General features: G+C 36.9%; 2 protein-coding genes across 3 annotated transcripts; one reads left to right on the top strand and one right to left on the bottom strand.

Annotated features, from left to right (window-relative positions):
- Positions 1 to 117: 117 nt before the first annotated feature.
- Positions 118 to 10445, bottom strand: gtf2h3 (general transcription factor IIH, polypeptide 3). Of its 2 annotated transcripts, XM_017716263.2 has the most exons (13): positions 10366 to 10445; positions 8079 to 8158; positions 7785 to 7891; positions 6077 to 6222; positions 5680 to 5742; positions 5517 to 5546; positions 3607 to 3635; positions 3456 to 3530; positions 3299 to 3352; positions 2608 to 2676; positions 1071 to 1206; positions 579 to 615; positions 118 to 410 (listed from the first exon to the last, which is right to left on the bottom strand). In XM_017716263.2, exons 1-13 carry the CDS (start codon positions 10373 to 10375, stop codon positions 341 to 343), a joined length of 906 nt encoding a protein of 301 aa, XP_017571752.1. In that variant the 5' UTR covers positions 10376 to 10445; the 3' UTR covers positions 118 to 340. The 2 variants fall into 2 exon arrangements, with proteins under 2 accessions (XP_017571752.1, XP_037387532.1); XM_037531635.1 differs by lacking the exons at positions 7785 to 7891; positions 8079 to 8158; positions 10366 to 10445 and having other exon boundaries at positions 5680 to 5737; positions 6077 to 6147.
- Position 10446: 1 nt separating this feature from the next.
- On the top strand, positions 10447 to 20020 carry eif2b1 (eukaryotic translation initiation factor 2B, subunit 1 alpha). The gene is made up of 9 exons (XM_017716262.2): positions 10447 to 10763; positions 10978 to 11079; positions 12319 to 12455; positions 13237 to 13353; positions 13518 to 13630; positions 14813 to 14881; positions 15084 to 15159; positions 16029 to 16154; positions 18387 to 20020. The coding sequence occupies exons 1-9, from the start codon at positions 10751 to 10753 to the stop codon at positions 18540 to 18542; spliced, it is 909 nt and encodes a 302-aa protein (XP_017571751.1). The 5' UTR covers positions 10447 to 10750; the 3' UTR covers positions 18543 to 20020.
- Positions 20021 to 20346: the final 326 nt, after the last annotated feature.

Raw genomic sequence — 20346 nt, forward strand, 5'->3', positions numbered from 1 at the left:
GGGGTGCCCTCTAGCATTGTGCTATCATTTTTCTAAAATAACGTGAGAAATAGGAAGTGGCCAGGCTCCTCTTAAACCTGCTTTGTTTTTTGCTGCAAAAGAACACATTAGAAAGCATAATAATAAAGGTACAAACTTTATTCAGTATTTACAGTACAAAAGTGTGAGCCAGAAGCAGTTCACTGGCTTCGGATTATTTTCAGTTTTAAATTTAACATATAAAACTTATACTTGAAAATGTCTGAAACATACTTTCAAGCTGAGGTTTCGTTTCAGTACTATGAAAATATTCACATCAAAATAAAACAGCAATACACATTAATATTAGAGTTCAGTTGGATCAGTTTGCAGCTTTAAGTTTCTTCTTCTTTGGTTTCATCATCTGTGGTAATGGAATCTTAAAAGCAGTCCTAGTAATAAGAAAAGAATCGGATAAATTAACCGTGCAGCAAACTCAGTGAACACAAGGCCAACAGTCTTAACACAGTAATATGTAGAAGTGTTTTCTCTGTAGAGGATGTGTTAACTCGTTTTCACTCCAAAATTAAACTATTTAATAAAAAATTACAAGTACTCACTCGCATGTTGTGCAGATAGGACTGAAGTTGCAGAATACTGTTGAATGTCAAAACAGAGAAACATTAACATTAAAAGGATAGTTAATTTTGAAACACTCTTTATCGGTCATCTGCATTGTCCGGTCAAGACTCTAGCCGTTTAGCCAAGCTAACGAGGGCCTAGTTATCAGGACAAACGTGCCACAACCCACAGCTCATGCTCTTGCTAAACCCATTCTATAAAAGAACAAAATTTATTCCTACATTCTCAAAAAAAAATCCCCTCTGACTGTTTCTGCATAGTTTTAAATATAAGCACAGATCACCTTCACCAGACCATACATTTTGGTCTGGCTGATTAATGGCTTGCTATTAGCAAAGAACAAGGCAGAATCCATATTTGTTTAGCCACACTACTGGATAATATCAGCCTAACGTAATTCTGCAGACATATATTGAGTTCTTTTGAGATTCTGTCCTCTAGCAAAATAAAGAACGCAGAGAAGGACATACTTGACAAGCACACTGAGCAGACATAGCCGATCTCAATAAGGTTGCGATGACAGAAGCAGGCCGCTCTGTAGTCCACATGCACCGGTGGAGGAAGAACTAGTTGTGAACGCTGGTCTGCATCTGGCAGAAACACCCACTGTACAAGAAATCGTACAGTTATTAATAGATGATACAGCAAATTTGTACAGCAAAAATATAACATTATTCACCATTTAATTTAATACACTGCACAAAAAGTCAACTGAACAGGACACTTATGATCAACATGCAGTTGTACAGTGTTTTTAAATACTGATTACACATACTGGGCTTTAAATACTCTGTAATAAGCTCAGAATAGTGCAATGTGACAGAATTTATCACAATAACAATACATATCACCGACTCCTACAGCAAATATATTTGTACATTTAGGAGACAGGGTAAGAGAACAACAGGATGCATACAGGCTCTTGCTGGAAAAGGCTCTTGCTCGGAATGACATTTAAAAAGCAATACTTCTGTATTTATGAACCATTTCTCAATATTCACAAAACAACATAAGATGTTTCATGAAGTAAATGACACTATTCGACATTATTGCCCTTAAACGAATGTGATGGACATTTGTTCCTTTATAAACATCATTCCCAAGTCATAAAACATATAAAGCAGAGGCCAAGTTAAGAGCATTAAATCAGTTATATATTTGTTAACGAGCTAAAGTACAAAAGTACAAAATATCCATCACTGATACTAACATATGGGAAAATATGCACATAAATATGACATATGGTGGTGTTCTTATTTAGACCTTTGATGTACATGTTCTATTACTTGGGAATGATATTTCAAAACAGTGTTATAAATGGAAAAAGTGTCAGTCACTCTAGTCCAAGGGCCATATAACGCAACCGACTTCATTAAACATCTTTTGTATACACTTAAAAAATCATTATTCTGTGCTTATGCATTGTGTGAAGTCAATATGTAGCAGCCTTCAAATAAAGTGTTGCCAGGTTTTACAAAGTAGAGAAAAAAGTAAAGCCAAGAAGTCCTGAACATCATTTCAAAATACTGTATGTCTTTAACAGTGGCAATTTCTTTCATCAAAAAAGTAGTTCCAGCAGCTCAGAGTAAAGTGACCGTTGGTGCAACTGGTTGTCAGTGAAATGCTTTGGTGAAAAACCTGTTCTAATATCAGATCCAGACTGCGTCGTAGGAACTAACTGTTAAATAAGCTGCAATATCCAATTCAAATCAAGTGTCTTGCATAGTGTGATATGAGATCTAGCTTTAAAAAAAATGCCATAATGGTTACTTTATTACTTATAAATTGCATTTGCCTAGGGTTCACTTCATTCTATGATATATATCAAATTAAGATTTATTATTATAAAAAAAATTCTTATTTTTCTACAAAGGAACTACACAAAATCCAGAAAGCTAAAGCACATTCAGGATTTCAAATCTAAGTAAAAAAATAGGACGTACACGTTTTACCGTGTAGCCAGTCTGAACATATCTGAAGACTTAAACTTATAATTAATTATCTTACCAATAAGTACTGCACTAGGGCGGTCTTCTGCGGTATCCTCAGGTACAAGCCTCCAGTTATGTCACATGCCTGTGAAAACAGATGTAACTTTTTTCATTTTAAGCCATTCTGGCATAAAACTGACAATTAATTAATATGTTTCATGTTATATTCTGTAGTGCAGCATTACATCACTTTATTCGTTTTCATCGAGCAAATTCATTAAACAACCACTGGGATTCCCAAAGAAATGAACTGATATAGAGAATATTCAGCTTCCTAGCAGTAATATTAACTATCTGGCTTCATTCTGCGTTAGCCAGCTAAAAAGCATTTCATACAACTCGCCCACATGACCTGAAGGGCTTACAGTTTTAAAAAGAGATCCTCCCACCCTCAAGACACATCATCAGAAGGGGGTTTACCTAGTTAAACTGGAAAATTTCACTCTCTAGACTATTGCAGCAAAAATCTGAGGCAAATAGGCATCAAAATAAAAGAGATTTTGTCCCATCTGCTATTTGATTTGACATCATGATGCAGTTTTTAGAAATAGATAAGCGACCAGTCCAACTTACTGGCTAAAAAAAGTCTTTTCAATGGCCAATCATCAATCAACAATGTGAAGTAGACTAAGAATGAGCCTAATTTTTGTCTGGATTTTGAGCCCTCAAAAGCCGTTTATTATTTTAACTTAATAATAAAAACATACCTGCTGCAAAAGGCCTGAGTCAGAGTCCAACACACATGCATCTATCAGGACATTCTAATGAGAGGTGAGAAAGCAGTCATTGTGAGAATATCCACTATTAAATGGTTCAACAAATATCATGATAATAATATTAAATGAAATTATTTTTCATGAATACCTGTTTCTGTGCAGCAAAGATTACGTTCATAAAGTTCATGTACTGCAGAGCACAATCCTCAGCCGCTTTCACCACCTGCAAAGCACAATCTATTAAATTATTCACTGTATTCAGTATCAACTGCACAACCAAAATGGAACAAGGTGCTTACCAATATCCTTGATTTCATGTCTTGCCCAGCTGAAAGTAAGAAACAAAAGATTTATTTGAATTGCTGGATTGAAGAGAGAATGTTACTATAGAAGCATTTTTACAGCAAGTAGACAAAGCAAAAACAAAGCTGGAAATGACTATGATTATCATGACCATCAGACAGCCTCCTGTGTTTGCATATTTATTAGTTTGTTTCCTTCTAATTGAACACTGTTATTTTATTTTTCTGAAGACTGACAATATGCTTAGAGATAAAGGTGCCAAAATTGGTTCTGTGTGGATTGCCACAAAAGAACCACATTAGGCTCATTTAAAAAATTTAATGTATGGTTTTTAAAGAATAATTTGCAATGTGAGAGAGTGTGAAGAACCTTCTTAAAGTTTGAAGATCCTCCACATAATATAATGATTTTACAGCTGTTTTCACAACTAATTTGTTTTCTAAAGACTACACCAGAGTTGGGGGTTTATGTGACATTGCATCTTTTCCATTTGGTTCAGTTATATGCAGAGGTGTTCTTTATGATCTACTGTGCTGTTACTTTCACTGTTATGTACTTTATTGACCCTACAAGGGAAATCTGTCATTGTGCTGCCCTACTATGCCCGCGTTGGGAACGCTCACCTTTCCTACCACTTTGCTGCTGTTCATTTACTATGGTACTTGAAAACAAAGACACTTAATGTCTACTTGTATCGCAATAAAAGTAATAAAAATAAACCTTACTTAAGCTCCAGTTTTTGTGATTGTTTGGTTCAATTAGGTATCACTTTGAATTTAACCAATCATGTCGCAACCTGTCAAAAATACTTTCCGCAGTCCACCTGACAAAATCAAAAGCTTTAATATTCCTTATCTGCAGTTATTATTGCAGCAGCTCACACTACCATAACATCATGAGCCTCTGTCAGAGCAGCAGAGGATACATTTTTGCTGTTTAGTTTTGTTCAGTGCTCACACCAGCATATTTAACACTGAACCAAAAGGTGGAAACAAAAGTCATACAAGTAAAAGATCACAATTAATTGGGCAGATTTTATGATGTACAATAACTGATAATGTCCACCAAACTTTCTGAATCAGGCTGTTCTCTGCTCTGTCTGGGCTCATTGGTTTTATGTTGTTTTATCTGTTTAGTGATATTAAAGCAATAAGCCAGAAGACTTACTATGTTACTGTGGTTTTGCACAACGCAAAACAGGGAAAAATCCCTGTAACAGCCTCGAGTAGCTTACTGCTTTTATAAAGCGGAGAAACCCTGGCACCAAAATACATAATATCAAATATGTATGCACATGTATGCATCTCATCTTCTATGTAACCAAAGAGATTCTGCAGAAAAGAGAGGAGGTTCATTCTGTTTTTGGTCTGTTTAAAAGTCTTTTGTTACCAGTTCTGAATGCACCCGAAGAAGAACCCTTAAACCCGTGCGGAACCTTTTCTATAGGCGATGGTTCTGTAAAGCTTTAAAAGGTTCTTCACTCCCACAAATCTCCTTTTAAGCATGGCTTTAAGGGAACCAAAAAGTGGTTCTTCTGGGGCCAGGGGTTCAATCCTGGTCCTGGAGATCTGGAGATTTCAAATCAAACACACCTGGCTCTAACAGTAAGATGCTCCTCAAGGCCTTCATTACCTGGACCAGGTGTAATTGATTAGGTTTGGTGCTAAACTCTGCAGGGTAGTAAATCTCAGGACCAGGACTGGACACCCCTGTTCTATGGCACTCCTAAAAGTACTCTTTGTGGCACCTTTTTTCAAATAGTGAATAAACCAGCAAAGTGCAATATGTAACATATTCTGTTGGTCATTCAACACTTTAAATAATTATGTAAACAGAATCATTAACTCACTGTGAAAAGTTTTCAAGGTGGCCTAGTTTTATGTTTAAATGAATAACACAAGCTTACCATCCAATTCTTTGGAGATCCGATGAATATCTTTGTCACCCAGTCAAGAAAATTCCTACGTACTGTTTCAACAGTGAGCATGAACTGTAAGATTACTTTAAAAATATTTTTTTACATTTTTCACTGTAAATATAGAAGCTAATTTTCAAATCTTAAAGGATACAGCAAAGAGCTTTGGCAAGGGATCCAGCCAATAAGGTGTCTGTCTGGTGACCTTTCACCTGTGCTTTGATAAGAGAACAAAAAGTGTTTTGTTAATGTTTTAGCACACGTTATTCACAGAGATGAGAGCTACTACAGTATTTTAAATCAAAATTTGATTACATTTATGCATTTGGCAGTTAACATCCAGAGAGATTTACAATTTAAATAAGTGGTAGGTGAATGCAGCATTGGGAGTCTTACCCAAAGACTGTTATTGTAGTAGCATGGTGTGCTTATTCAGAGGGGGTGTACTGAATCTTGTATTCATGGATGCATTCAAACCCAGCCTAGCTCTTATATACGCTATAATACTGAATGATTTTTGGGGGACTTAACGTTTAGGCTATGTAACTCACTTCTGGCCATGAGATTCCTGATCTCCTCAGCAATGAGGTCATTTGCCACTGATAGGAGCTCATATTTGCCATCCCCACTACCAGATGATGCGTCATCACCAGTGACATCACCTGCTTTCCAGTGCTTGCTGGGGTATAAGAAGTGACTTCCGGAGGAAAAGGAAGACAAAACGACAATCAGTCTGAGCTTGAAATTGTATCACAGAAGTAATATTTTTAAACATTTAATTTAGAGTATGTTATAAAAGGAAAGTTTTGGTGAAAGAAAAAAAAATCACATTTACAAACTTTTCTACTTAGTCCAGATGTAGTAAATTAGTCAAGACTCAAAATGTTTGCTGCTTGTTTACTTACTAAAACTGGAACTACAAGGCTAAGATGGCTAACAAACACAAGCTGTCAATAGTGACCCAAATCTTTTCTGTAAACACATCTCCAAAGGTTATCTTAAACCATTCAAAGCAAATCCAGATCTTCACTAAGGGCAAACTTACTGATGTTGTTTAGGCACAGTATAACTTAATACAAAATATAAACATGAACAAAACTTGTGGCAGCCATTTTAGATAACTCCTGCACAGAGTAAAGTTCTGTTCATTTTAATTATTCACAGGAAGCCACACTGTGTCCTACAATACATCGACACTAAAAGAGCTGGATGTGGTTTGACTGTGTTGAGAGACGTTTTGTGGATGTATTTATGGAAAACATTCAGGTGACTATTGACTTCTAGTGTTTGTTAGGAATTTTGTGTGTATATGCTGCATCGCTTTTGTTCAATAGCAAATTTTGCTATTTTTCTTGAGAAGTATGCCACAAAAATATGGCATATGAATAATATAGCTTAAAGAACAGCTGCAGTTGTATGCAAAATGTTGCTTCCCTAGTCAAATGAAAATGACGTCTTGCTGAAAGTGAAATAAGTTAATACATCCTCTACAGAAAACACATTTCTGCAGATTTTACTGCATGATTACTGTTTATTTGCTAAAGTTAACATATTGAAAAAGTTAAACATAAAATGTGGCATGCCCCCCGTATCTATGAAAAAAAAAAAACACACCTGTAGGTGGGGCATGGTTAGCTGGAAATACCAATCAGAGTTTACCAATAACACCTTCAAATCATCTCCAAACACTCCTGCAGACCCATACAGTGCCACATATCACAATACAGGTTTGATTCTGATTAACTGCTGCTCTGCTGAAACAAGTTTAGACAATGAAAACAAATGTTTAACAGAGCAAGTATTGAGTGACTGGTGTTGGACTGACAGAAGGCTGAAATCAAACCTGTTCTGTAGTATTTGGGACTGAAGCATTTTGGCCAAGCTAATGAAATCTTATTTGGCTGGTCAAACGTGCCACACACCACAGCACAGGCTTGGTTCCAGCTAACTGATGCTTAAATTACATACCTTTATAGGATATCAGAAAGCGCAGAGTCTGACTGGTGATTGGTGTTAGAGTAAAAGCTGAAACTGAGCGTGTTCTGTGGTGTATGTAGCACTTAGCTGTCGCTGAGCTACAGTTATGCACTGTGATTCTGAGGTTTTTCCTGGCTCTAATCTTCCCCCACCTTTACATCAAGGCCACCTATCAGTGAGCTCCTACATGGCTTATCACTGATGCCCTATAAATACAAAAGAGGGGAATGTGTTTATTTGGCTGTTCAGACATGGAATCCAGGCCCAGATCAGTTGTCTTACCTCTCCTGACAGTGGCTAGCAATGATGGCCAGCTTGTTACTTCTGGTCATCACCAAGTGAGAGTTTGCCATGACCATCACAGCGTCCAGGCATTTTGAGAGGGTGAACTAAGAGGAATGAAAGCAAGATGAAAGTTAGCTAAAAGAGAAGATCAATTGTTAAGATTGTACCTCATTGGTGGTACATCACTCGTGGGTCTCCAGAATTCTCATTTACTGGCAACTTCTGTTAATAGGAAACAAAATGAGACAAACAATCCAACAAAAAATGCAAACCTGCAAACATGTAAATTACCTCAGGTTCTCTCTGTGCGTGCTGACCCCACCAAATTGGGTTGACATCCACCACAATGACCAGAAGACTAATTTCATCTTCTGCAGACCAAAAACAGAGTTCTCTGTTAGTGAAGTCCAAGAGCTAGATCACTCTTCATCTGTAATGACTGTGGCACCTCATCTCATGACACCTAGTATTAACATTTTTTTTTTAATTAGTCAAACATTGAATGAGATAAATGGCACAATGTAATCTGAATGTGAAATAAGTAGATATTACTACTAAATGGATAAAAACATCAGTATTAGATTTATTAGATTATACAGTACAAAAGTCAGAGCTCAGACTGAATGTAATTCATTTCTAATTAAACAAGCCATTGAGTACAAGTTATTCAATTTTCAAGGAATTTTACTGAGGAGATTAAATATACATATTTTATCTAATATGATATAGATATTACCCCTTACATAAATGAGGGAAAAATCTAAGGGAAATCAGTGAAAAAAATGGGAATCAAACAAACAAGCGATCAAAAAAAGAAGCTGTTGGTGTAGGGCTGAACATTTGGGGGAAATATCTAACTGTTGTGATTATTTTAAAATATTTAAAGCCTGCGCTTTGGCCAAAAGGACCAGCATATGCATTACGTCTGGTTTGAGGCCTGAACACTGAAAATAGTGCACCAGTTAGTCGCAACGGTGTTGTCACATGCACAACACATGTTTAGTTGCTTCTGATTGGTCTAACTTATCTACAGCCACTACAAGCAAAATAGTAACTCTGTTTAAAATCAAAATTTCGACATAAAAATGATTAATCTTTTAACTGTACGATGGTGGTCTAAAAACAATGGTCTGACCACCCCAAAGTCCAGACATCCACATTATTTAATGCATTTGGGATTACTTAGACCATGAGAAGCACAAAATAAAAAAAAAAAACGGGAATGTCCTTCCGAGATGTGAAAAAAATATATAAGTGAAAGGAATTCCCCCAAAAAGAATGGAAGCTTAATAAAGGTTATGGGTTGACACATTAAAAGCTAAGAAGTGTGATATTCAATTGTTGATACTTCTGTTTTCTGTTAAATACATGTTGAGTGTATTTTTCTGATGTTGCAAAATTAATAAATTGCATGGCCATTTTAACTGTAAAAATTAATTCAATAAAATTACTTTTGCATAGAACTGTAAGCATTCATATTTTTTTTATTAAAATATCCATAAAGAAGGGTTCTTCAATTCCAGTCCTGAAAGGCCAGTACAGTTACATTCCCAAATCAGACACAACTGGTTCAATTCACCCATTAACTCACATGGCCAGGTTTAGTGGGTGTTTGAGGAAGGAAATCACCGACCTGGACAGTGTTCTGATGAATTACCCTACCTTATTGAAATGTCCTAGCAAGGCACATATTTAGAGGTAGTTCAGTAGATAAAACTATAGGTAGGATGATTTTATAGCCACAATCACCTCATCAGGGTGAAATTAGTAATATTAAGCTCAGTATGTGCTGAATTAACATTAAAAACAAAATAAAGCGTTTGAAACACTTAAATTACTATGCTGTAGTAATCATATGTACATGATCAGTAGAATAAACTGTTATAACACAGGCCTTTAAGGACTTGAACTGAAGACTCAGCCTTATAGTCAATTTAACCTCCTGTTCCTTTAGCCACTGTCCTTTCTGTTCATCTTGGTCAGGAGTTCTGGGGACCCAACTACTTAGTTACTAGGGCACTGGTACTAGCCCCTGGTACTGAAGTTCTAGAGAAAAAATGTGCTAAAGGGAAGTAAGTCACACCAGTTTACACACGTACTTATTTTCAGCGACTGATCATTTCATTGCCCACACCTCGCTTATCGTTATAATCAGGCTATGAGATTAACTAACGTAACGTAAGCTAAGGCGCCACTAACTGTCCAAAACTAATGGCGAGTTATTTCACTAAATGTTCCTGAGTGACTGGATTTCTAAAAACACAACGTAATGTCCTAAATGTTGCATCACTAAAGCAGAAACGCACTCATGAAATAGTTTTTGTAAATGTTTTTAGCTGGCTAGCTGAGGTCAACCAACGTAGCTATGCAGTCGATAATAGGAGCCGTTCTGCTAGCTAACGCTAGAAAAGTGACAGAAAACAACGTCCGCTTCGTTAATTCAAACACTGGTAAGATTGTAAAGCGGAACAGATAGAAACACAAATTACAAATGTCTTCTGGCTCGCTTCATACGATATATATATATATAAGCCCAGACTAAATGAAGCTGTCCTATTTGTAGCTAACCGCTGGTTACCTGAAGCCATCGCCTCCTCCGGCAGTCGTTGTTGTCATGTGTGATGTAATCACTAGGCGACGAAGGGGGTTCATACTGGGGCTCTCCAGACCGACTGACTTTAAAGAGCAGGTCCAAAAAGTCGTTTATTGAGCAAATAATCTAAAATAATCAGTATCGTTTAAACGCCGGCGCCCTGTAGTTTAATACGTTGCTGTTTTTGTCTGTAATAGTGTACCGGCTGTTTTTGGCGTGGTTATTGTAATTCATTGCATCAGCAACAACGTGCTTTAGAATGAGCACCTAATATTTGTAGGCGCAGACTGAAAGGTTCATTTGTGGAATTACTGTATATTTTTGCACCACAAATTCCGTTTGGCAACCCGAAGAGATTGGAATTTGCAGTATGGATGAAGGAGGTACGTTGTGTCACGGTCCTGGTCTCCTGGTCTGTGGCATTAGTAACTTTTCCCTCTCCACTCTAATGTAACCTGGCTGTTGTCATGTTCTGTCTGTGGTCTTAACACTTGTGACTAAAATAGACCAAATCTCTAAATTAATAATTAAACCAGTAAGCCGGCTGGTTCTAGACATTGTTAATAAACTGTTCTTTTTGGTGTCATTTGACTGCAGAGCTGGTGGAGTATTTCAGGACACAGATGAGCCAGGATCCTGATGTGGCCTCTGCAGTTGCGGCCATACGCTCACTTCTGGAGTTCCTGAAGAGAGATCAGAGTAAGGATACTGTGGATAGTCTGGTTCACTCATTCAGACACACAGACTCACATCTCCTGACACGTCATGGAGTCTTTATAGGCTTAGACTAAGCCTTAAAGTGTAATTGCACCTCTTAAAAAAGTCTATGTAAATTAGCAATTGAGGTGTAAACAAAATCATTCAGAGTGGTTTGACTTGAAATGGCTTAATATAGAGAATCTTACTAACTCATATTGCTTTACAGTGGTACTGATAGTAACCAGGTTCATGATGATTTCAACACAAATGTAGTTGTTTGATTTATCCAGAACAAACACTGAACCTACACGTCTTATAGAGTTATACATGTAATGATGTGCATGGTAAAATCGAGGTCAATTTGGAAAAGGTTCTGGGCTTAAACCTTATTTTAAACATTGTCTCAGATGTCACGTAGTGTGTTCGTGAACATTTTATGCAATTGCTTTCTGCAAGATCATTTTAGAGGCATGATGACCTATGATGACCTGTGTGAACAGTACTTGCTGTAGCTCCTCTAGACATTTCCACATTGAATTACTTTGTTTACATCTTAACACTTGAATTTTGCAGAACATTGTAAAAATAAATAAATAAATAAATAATTGGGAGCTTTTCCCTTTACATCTAATTTCCAGTTTTGCCTGGGCTCCAAATTTAGTTTCAGCCAACACGTTTAGTGTCTGAAGTTTTGTTATAACCTGTAACCTGTTTGTGCTGGCGATACGAACAAGTAAGGAAATGTATATCACAGTGATTACCATTGTGAAATTATCACGCACCTGACTCAAAGTGTGAGTTGTTAAGGAGTCTCAAATAAAAGCAATAAGCCGCTGGCATCTTGATCCTGAAATGTGTTCATACTTTTGTCCATTATGTCAAATTGTAGGCGTGTGGTTTCAACAATGCTAATTGGTGGGCTTTAAGCTACCATTATTTGATTGCTACATTAGCCTTGTAGATGCAGTGCAAAACTCTTAATACCATCCATGTCTTGTCTGATCTACATAGTGATTAAGGAGAAAACTATGTAGGTTTTTTTTCTGCATGTAAATAGTCCATTTTCAGCCTGGTTGACACTGTAAATCTAGTGCCAGCATGGAATTTTTAAAGGAATCACCGATAGAATTAAGAAACAATAATTCAACCAAATTCACCAAATTCATCCACTAGCTTTTGTCAATCGTTTGTCACATTTTTGCACAGGATTTGCTTTGTGTTGTGTCTGTCCTTATACAGGTGAGACCATCCTGGGCCTGAGGGAGAACCTGACCAAAGCCATAGGCCGGCTGCAGGAGGCCGATTCCTCTGTGGCTGTTTCCTCTGGAGGAGAACTCTTCTTACGGTTCATCAGCCTCACCTCACTGGAGAATCCAGTTAGTCAGATGCACAGACACACTCCGTTTCATGCAGAACACATACACTGTCATTCAAAAGTTTGGAATTAAATGTTATAATTACATTTTGCAATTATATAAGATTTGGTTTGCGCTAAATGTATAAAAAAATTCCAGTATGATGCTAGTCCTGTGCAAATAATTAGTAGGAAGCTAAGAAGCTGATTTTTTTTTCCCAGAAGTGTCCGGAATGATTAACAACACATGTAAAACTGTAGAGCATCAATAATTGTAAAAGAAATATATATATATATATATATGAAATATATGAAAAAAGCAGGGATTTCCAGAACTGGAGTATTAAAAGATTAAAAAAAAAATTGGGACTCCTAAAAAAAAATTGGGACCACCAAAACTGTCCCAATTAGATAAACAGCACTTAAAGAATTCATCTTTGAGAGAAAGCTCCACTCAACCAACTTCTAAAACTGAACTGGAAAAATAGCTGGGCAGACATCTTAGAAAAACTGAAAGCAAGGGTCCAGAAAAGAATGTAAGTTGTAATGAAGGCAAAGAGTGGATACAGTAAATACAGATATAAAAATATTATATTTAGTTGTTGAGGCTTTTTTGTAATTTATTTTTCTGCTTTTTGACTATAAATGAAATCAATGAATGAGGTCTATGATTTTACACAGTATTATAAATAAACAACACGCAGACTTTAAAAGATGTCAGATCTGACGTGTCACCTTTTTTTCCTAAAACAAACCTACTGTGCTAATTTTAAATCTACATTACCCTCTTTTGTTCTTCACAGGATCTTTCACAGTGCAGGAATGTGATGATCGAGAGAGGAGAACTCTTTTTGAAGAAAATTTCTTTGTCCAGAGGCAAAGTGGCCAAACTCTGCCACACGTTTATTAAAGATGGGGCTGTACGCATCTTTTGATACTTATTCATCTGTTTTAATAGTTGATGAAGGGTCTATGTGTTTAGATTAAAAAAGCTCAGTAATTACATTTTACACTAGAACCCTTAGGATTATACCCTACTGTATGTTTTTCTGCATATTTAATTGTGCAACTGCCTTTATCACAGAAAATCCTCACTCACTCCTCATCCAGAGTTGTGCTGAAAGTTCTGGAAAGCGCTGCAGCTGATAAGAAGCGTTTCACCGTCTATGTCACTGAGTCACAACCAGATTCTGCTGGGTGAGCTTGATTCAAAGATTACGCTACATTTCTGTTTCTTGTGCTACATTGTCAGTTTTAACATTATAATTCATAAATGAGATTTGTTTGCTTAAACATTAACATACAAAATATTTTTTCTCAGCACTCAGATCTACTGATATAGTGCAAACTGCAGTGCCACAATAATAAAATCAAGTGTTCAGATCTTTCATGTTTGCAAGGATAAGGTTATAATTTGTGTAAACCCAAGGCAGTAATAGGAAAGTAATAAGCTAAATATATTACAAAAATCATTATTTATAGGGTACTTTCTTTTGGGAGGTGGCTGTCCCAAACCTTCTTCCGATTCTTCTAAAAATAATACTTATATTTTTTGTATTTTTTTAGTGTTTTTGAAGTGTTTTTTTAAAGTGAAGCTGAAAAATTTGCATTTACCATGAGTTTAATTTTTAAATGAAAACTTGGAAAAAACTGAAAAAATGCTTTCCTATGCCTTGAAACACAAACAGCAGGTGGAGTCTTATTTTAGCTAAATCCCTGCATCATAGAGCAGGCAATGAGACTGCATCCCTGTCTCATAGCCACAAGGTAAACAGTTAGAACCCATTGTTTTTGTTTAAGTAAATGTGTCCCAATGTCTGAAAATCAGTGTGTAACATTATTACCACCAAAACATTTGAGTATCTTTCGTCATTTAGTGAAGAAATGATTTGGGGGCAGACATGGGCTGGAGGTTAGGGAACCAGCCTCGTGACCGGAAGGTCGCCGGTTCGATCCCCAGAGCCGACAGCACATGACTGAGGTGTCCTTGAGCAAGACACCTAACCCCCAACTGCTCCCTGGGCGCTGTGGATTGGGCTGCCCACCGCTCCGGGCAAGTGTGCTCACTGCCCCCTAGTGTGTGTGTGTGCTCACTAGAGTGTATGTGGTGTTTCACTTCACGGATGGGTTAAATGCGGAGGTGAAATTTCCCCATTGTGGGACTAATAAGGGTCTCTTAATCTAATCTAAACAGCCAAAAACGTAGCAGGATGTAATGAATGTAGTTTTACAGTCAGAGGTAAAAAGAACTTTATATTTTCAATAATAAAAAAAAGAACATAGACGCCACTTTCTGCCATTCTCAGGCAAAAATCTTTGGTGGCCAAAATGTTGGTACATCTCATTAGAAGTATTCATGTTTTTGTCTTGTGCCTTCAGCAAACTCATGGCAGACAAACTGCGAAGACTTAATATCCCAGTCACAGTGGTGCTTGATGCTGCAGTTGGGTAAGATTGGATTTCCGTGGTTAAATTCTAATTTTACATAATAATTATATATTCAAAAAAGACTAGTGAGGTAAATGATGTAGGTTAGGTACCACTGGCCCTTTTTATAATAAGCAGATTTTTTGAATTCCTCCTGCAGTCAGTGATGTGACCTTTCTACTCATCTTGTTGTAATGAATGAGTGTTTGTAAACTGTTTACAGATACATCATGGAGAAGGTGGACCTGGTAATAGTTGGTGCTGAGGGGGTGGTAGAAAGTGGAGGCATCATTAATAAGGTCAGTCCCATGCATGTAGACATCTACAAATGTCTCTGTTGAAGGCTATAAAATATATTTGATATGTTTCATCTAGATTACTAAAGGTCAGTTGTCACCAACTTTGTTTATGGAGATCTACTTTCCTGCAGAGTTCTAGTCCCAGCCTGCATGTACCATGCCCTTACTTAAAACTAATGTTCCTGATCCAGCCAATCATGGACTTCTGAAGAAATTAAGCAGGTGTGGCAGGTTATAGTTGGAACCAAACTCTGAAGAAAGGTAGATCCCCAGGACCAGAGTTGGTGACCCCTGGTTTATTACACTACATCCTAATACATTTCTGAGCAGGGTTCCCAAACATGGAAAATCTGGAAATTTATAGTCTAGTATTCCAGTCATGCTAAACACTTAACTGATTATGTCCTAGAACCTTCAGTGAAACCTGGAAAAATGTAAAGTTGGGCCATTCCACCACAGATATTGTGCATTTGAGCAGATTTTTTTCAAGAATAGTTCATTAATATCGGCCGTTGTGCGTCATTTTAAGATGACCTGTCATGAGTAACTGCTGTCGTGTACACCTGGAAAGTCCAGGAAAATTATTTCCTAAAAAAAGGGGGTGTATCTTCAGTATTTCTACAACATTGAGTACCTGCCTGTATGAACTGCATAGTAACAGGTCAATTGTCAGGATAGGATGTCCGGTCCATTGTGTTTTTCATAGCCTTTTTAAAGTGTGGTGCTACTGATTTGCTGGTGCTTCTTGTTCATTTCAACTTGTGAACAAACCTCAGAAAATCTAAATATTGTGATACAATATGAAAATGTGTTTCATGTGAAATGAAGGCATTGTGAAATGGTATTTTTGTCAAATCACCAACCCTTAGATTGGAACCTACCAGATGGCAGTATGCTCCAAAGCACACAACAAGCCATTTTACGTGGTGGCAGAGAGTTTCAAATTTGTGCGTCTTTACCCCCTCAACCAGCAAGATGTGCCTCACAGATTTAAGGTGAGCTCTTTTAAGTTATTTTTGTTTTTGAATCTCATTTCTAGTTCACACTTGGTTAATCAATGCTCATTATTTAAAATTAAATAACAATTTAATTGTTTTTATGTCAGCTTTTTCACTGTACCTGTATCATTTTGCTCTCTAGCGACTGCTGAAGTAGCAATGGTGGCACACAGCAGTTCACTTTCAAAATAGTGGGGACAGTATGTGTAATGCCAATGAAAACGGAGAACAGTGATCAGTACGTTTTATATTTAAAAACAGTGCAAAAACCCAATACTTTTTTTTGTAAATTTACACTCATTCTATGACTGCAACATGTTCCAAAAAAGTGGGGACAGGAACAATGTTTACTGCTGCCACTTATAACACATCAATTATTTGGGGATATCAGATGATCCGCTTCTGAAAGTAGAATTCTTTACTATTCTGTACACCTGCTCAACCTTAACATGGCCTTCATTCATGTATTTTGTGCTTCATAATGCACCGCATGTTTTCCACAGGAGATGGGTCTGGACTTCAGACAGGCCAGTTTAGCACCGCACTCTCTGATTATGCAGCCACACTGTTGATATACATGCAAAATCTGGCTTGTAGCATGGATGTTCCTGAAAATTACGCTGTCTAGAAGGCAGAATATGTTCCTCCAAAACGCGTACAAATCTTCCAGCATTAATGGCACCGTCACAGATGTGCAAGTTGCCTACTAATACCTCCTCCCATATCATGACATGCACTGGCTTTTGAACTTTACACACTGTCAATTTTAATAGTCCCATTTCTAATTCGCTAAAGCTTTTTTTTTTCTTTTCTCGAAGTGAATCCGTCTTTGTACATATTGCAGGTATAGATTTCAGAATGAGTGTGTATTTACAATGAACACTGAAGCTGAAGTCTTTTCATTTAAATACAGGTCAAACTGGATTTACACGCCACTGTTTTCTTTTATAGTAACACCAGTCTTGGCTTATATTTTTAAAAAATGTTTTTTTTTTGGCTGTACTTTTACTTTGCGAATCTATTGGATAAAAAAAAAAAAACCCATGAGGTCATGCTATTGCCAATAACATTATGGCTGTGATGACTGCTTGTCTGGTTTGTGCCAGGATGTTATTCATGGTAATAAGCAGTAGAACATGAGAGGGGGAGCGTAAGACAAAGCGTGATGAAGGCTTTGTACTTCACTGACACATTAAATACCTGCCTCTAACCAAGGAAAGATGTAACAATAATCTCATACTTTGTGGTTTCTAACAGTGTATGACATGCAGTTAATTAAAAAAAGAAAGAAACAAACATGCACTCAGAATATTCAGGCTTTGAGATGCCCGCTGCTAAATTTGTTAGCTATGTGACCTGCTTCTGTCCAGTGTTACAAATAACAGTCATACAGAGTGAAAACCACATAAACAAGTTTGTTGAAATTACTTCATGCAGTTTGAGAGATGTATTGGCATGTCAGTTGATGTAAAATTCAATCAAGGGTTAGTTAAATTAGTATTGTACAACAAAGAAGCAAATTGGAGTGGGGAAGTGCAGGCCCATGGCATCTGCTGGCTGCATTCAAATGTAGTGAAATGCCATTCATTTCAACATAAATTTCTCTATGATAAAAGATTAGAAATCACTTAAGCTGAAACGTTTGTGAACCAAATAAGCACAGTACCACAAAAACAATGTAACAGCCATATAACTAAAAAGATTATGAACTACAGTTGAATTACAAAGCCCACAACTTGGTGCTGCTTCATGTGATGTGTGATGTGGATGTCTTGGCAAAACTCATACTATATTTGTGTCAGTGCTTCAGTGCTAACACTCAAATACTGTTTTTCTATCCAGTTCATTGTTAACCTATGTTCTGAAAGCAAACAGAAGATCTAACAATTTTCCTCTTTTTATATAGACATCAAATACAAAAGTCTTGACTGATTAGTTAGATTTAGAAAGAAGTAAATTAGAAATTGTGTAAATTTGATATCAACTGTTTGTTAAAAAGTTTTTAGCCCAGAGATCCACAGAAGTGCTCCTGGTGATCTACTGACTTGCAGAGTTTCGCTCCACCCCTAGTCTACACACCTGATCCATTTAATAAAGGCCTTCAGGAGTAAATGAACATTTAAAGCTAGTTGTGTTAGACCTGAAGTCAGTACATCTCTAGGGCAGCACTCCTGCTTTAGATCCTCTTCTTAGAAATTTGTACTAATATCCAACCTGTTTCTTCCTCAGTATAAAGCAGACACACTGAAAACTGCAGAGGACCTCAACCAGGAGCATCCCATAATTGACTACACCCCTCCCTCCCTCATCACACTGCTGTTTACTGATTTGGGGGTGCTTACACCTTCTGCGGTCAGCGACGAGCTCATCAAACTGTATTTGTAACACTCTCAGCTGCCCCTTACAGGGACACAGTCAAATCAAGATCCACTTGACCTTGATGCAAATTCATGTGGGTCATCTCAGTTTAACTCCATACCAAAAGCCATTAAAATCTTGTTGGTTTCCATTGGATAATCTGATTTGAATATTCATATGGCGCTAGTCTGCATGCTTCAAGTGTGTTGTTAAAAGATGTCATACCCCTGACTTAATGGAAGAAGAAGAAAAAAAGAATTTAAAAAATAATCCACCATTTGACTCATTTTTCTAAAAGAATCAGATTTGAGGAAACTGTCATGTTATATTGTTTAAGGTAGAGTGTGGTTACTTGTCAGCTTGGTCTTTGGGAGAACTAAGAACTTCATATTTCCCAGTACAAAATTTTTTTTCTTAAAGATGAAAGCATGTTAGTTTGGTTATATATATAAAAAAAAAAAAAACATTCATTTGACTTTGTCAATTTGCTTGTATTAACTCTCATCCAGGAATTGTTAACACTAACTATTTCATTTCCTTAAACTTGTTTCATCCCTAATAATTACAAAATTTAATAGGTGTTAGAGAAGGAAATTTGCTAAAACAGTTAGCACCCTTGACTTATGTTATTCATGCTTGTATATATGAAGACATTCAACGTATGACTATTAACCCACCGTAAATGGAAGTTGAACTGAAGTATTCAACCTGTATGGTCTCGAATGGTCTTCAAAATATGGTTTAAAGCAACTTGGCATCATTTATGGGGTATTGAAAAATTGGCTCTCTGTGAACCCTGAACTGTGACAGACCTCAATTTTTTTCCCCTCGCTTGAAATATACAGATCCCAGTGGAACTTCATTTTGAACACTGGAATAGTACTGGAAGGAGAATCAAATTACAGACCAAAGCATATTTTTCCAGTTAACGTTGGCCAATTGTTAAACCCTTTCATCTGATACTGACCTTATTCAAAAGGTCCCAATACAGTGCCTTGTGGAACACCATGTTGTACTCTGGAATACTTTATTTTCATTACGGAGACTCAAATTACATACCAAAGCTCCAAGGCCCCCCCCCCTCCCCCTCCCAGAGTGCACTTAAGTCAAAACACCTGACAATTTTTGAATAACTTTTAACCAAAACCTGCAGCTGACTGCAGAGGCCTATAATACATTTAATTTAATGTTAACAATCCCCAAAAAATCTTTATCTAACAGAAAGAAAATATAAAAACTCTTTCTATAACCTACAATGACTAGCTGTGCTGTAATAAACCTGGCTTGAAATGAGGGAAAGGGGGAAAACGGGAGGAAGGGAACAGCAAAGCTTGACAATATTATACACACTCCATTGACTAGAGGTGGTCAAACAGATACAGTTTTGTACTGTACAGTTCTGTATTTGATAAACCCGATATGCCACCTGGTTGGCACAGAAGGCATTGTGAAGACTGACATATAAAAATAATATAAAAGCCAACACCCAATACCACCACCATTTACAATGAAAAATCAAAACATGGTGACTGCTGTCGTGCCAAGTACTGTGGCCTCATTTGCTCACAGCTAACAATATCTCATGGCAAGGGAGCATTCACGTTACCATAAAAAGAAAGCAAATAATGCAGCTTGCATTTGCTTATTTGCGTTATAGTCCAACACAGGAATACCATTTCTGATTTAAAGAAAGTAAAGAATGTAATCCTTCAACAGCTGTCAAAGTTATATTATGGGAACAGGAAAATCCATTCTAAAGAATGATGTCATTCTTTAGAAAATAAACTACAGTATTTTAAAAAGGTACACTAAATCAAACCTTTCCACTGAT

Source organism: Pygocentrus nattereri, chromosome 20 (genome assembly GCF_015220715.1).
Source record: "Pygocentrus nattereri isolate fPygNat1 chromosome 20, fPygNat1.pri, whole genome shotgun sequence".
NCBI lineage: Eukaryota > Metazoa > Chordata > Actinopteri > Characiformes > Serrasalmidae > Pygocentrus > Pygocentrus nattereri.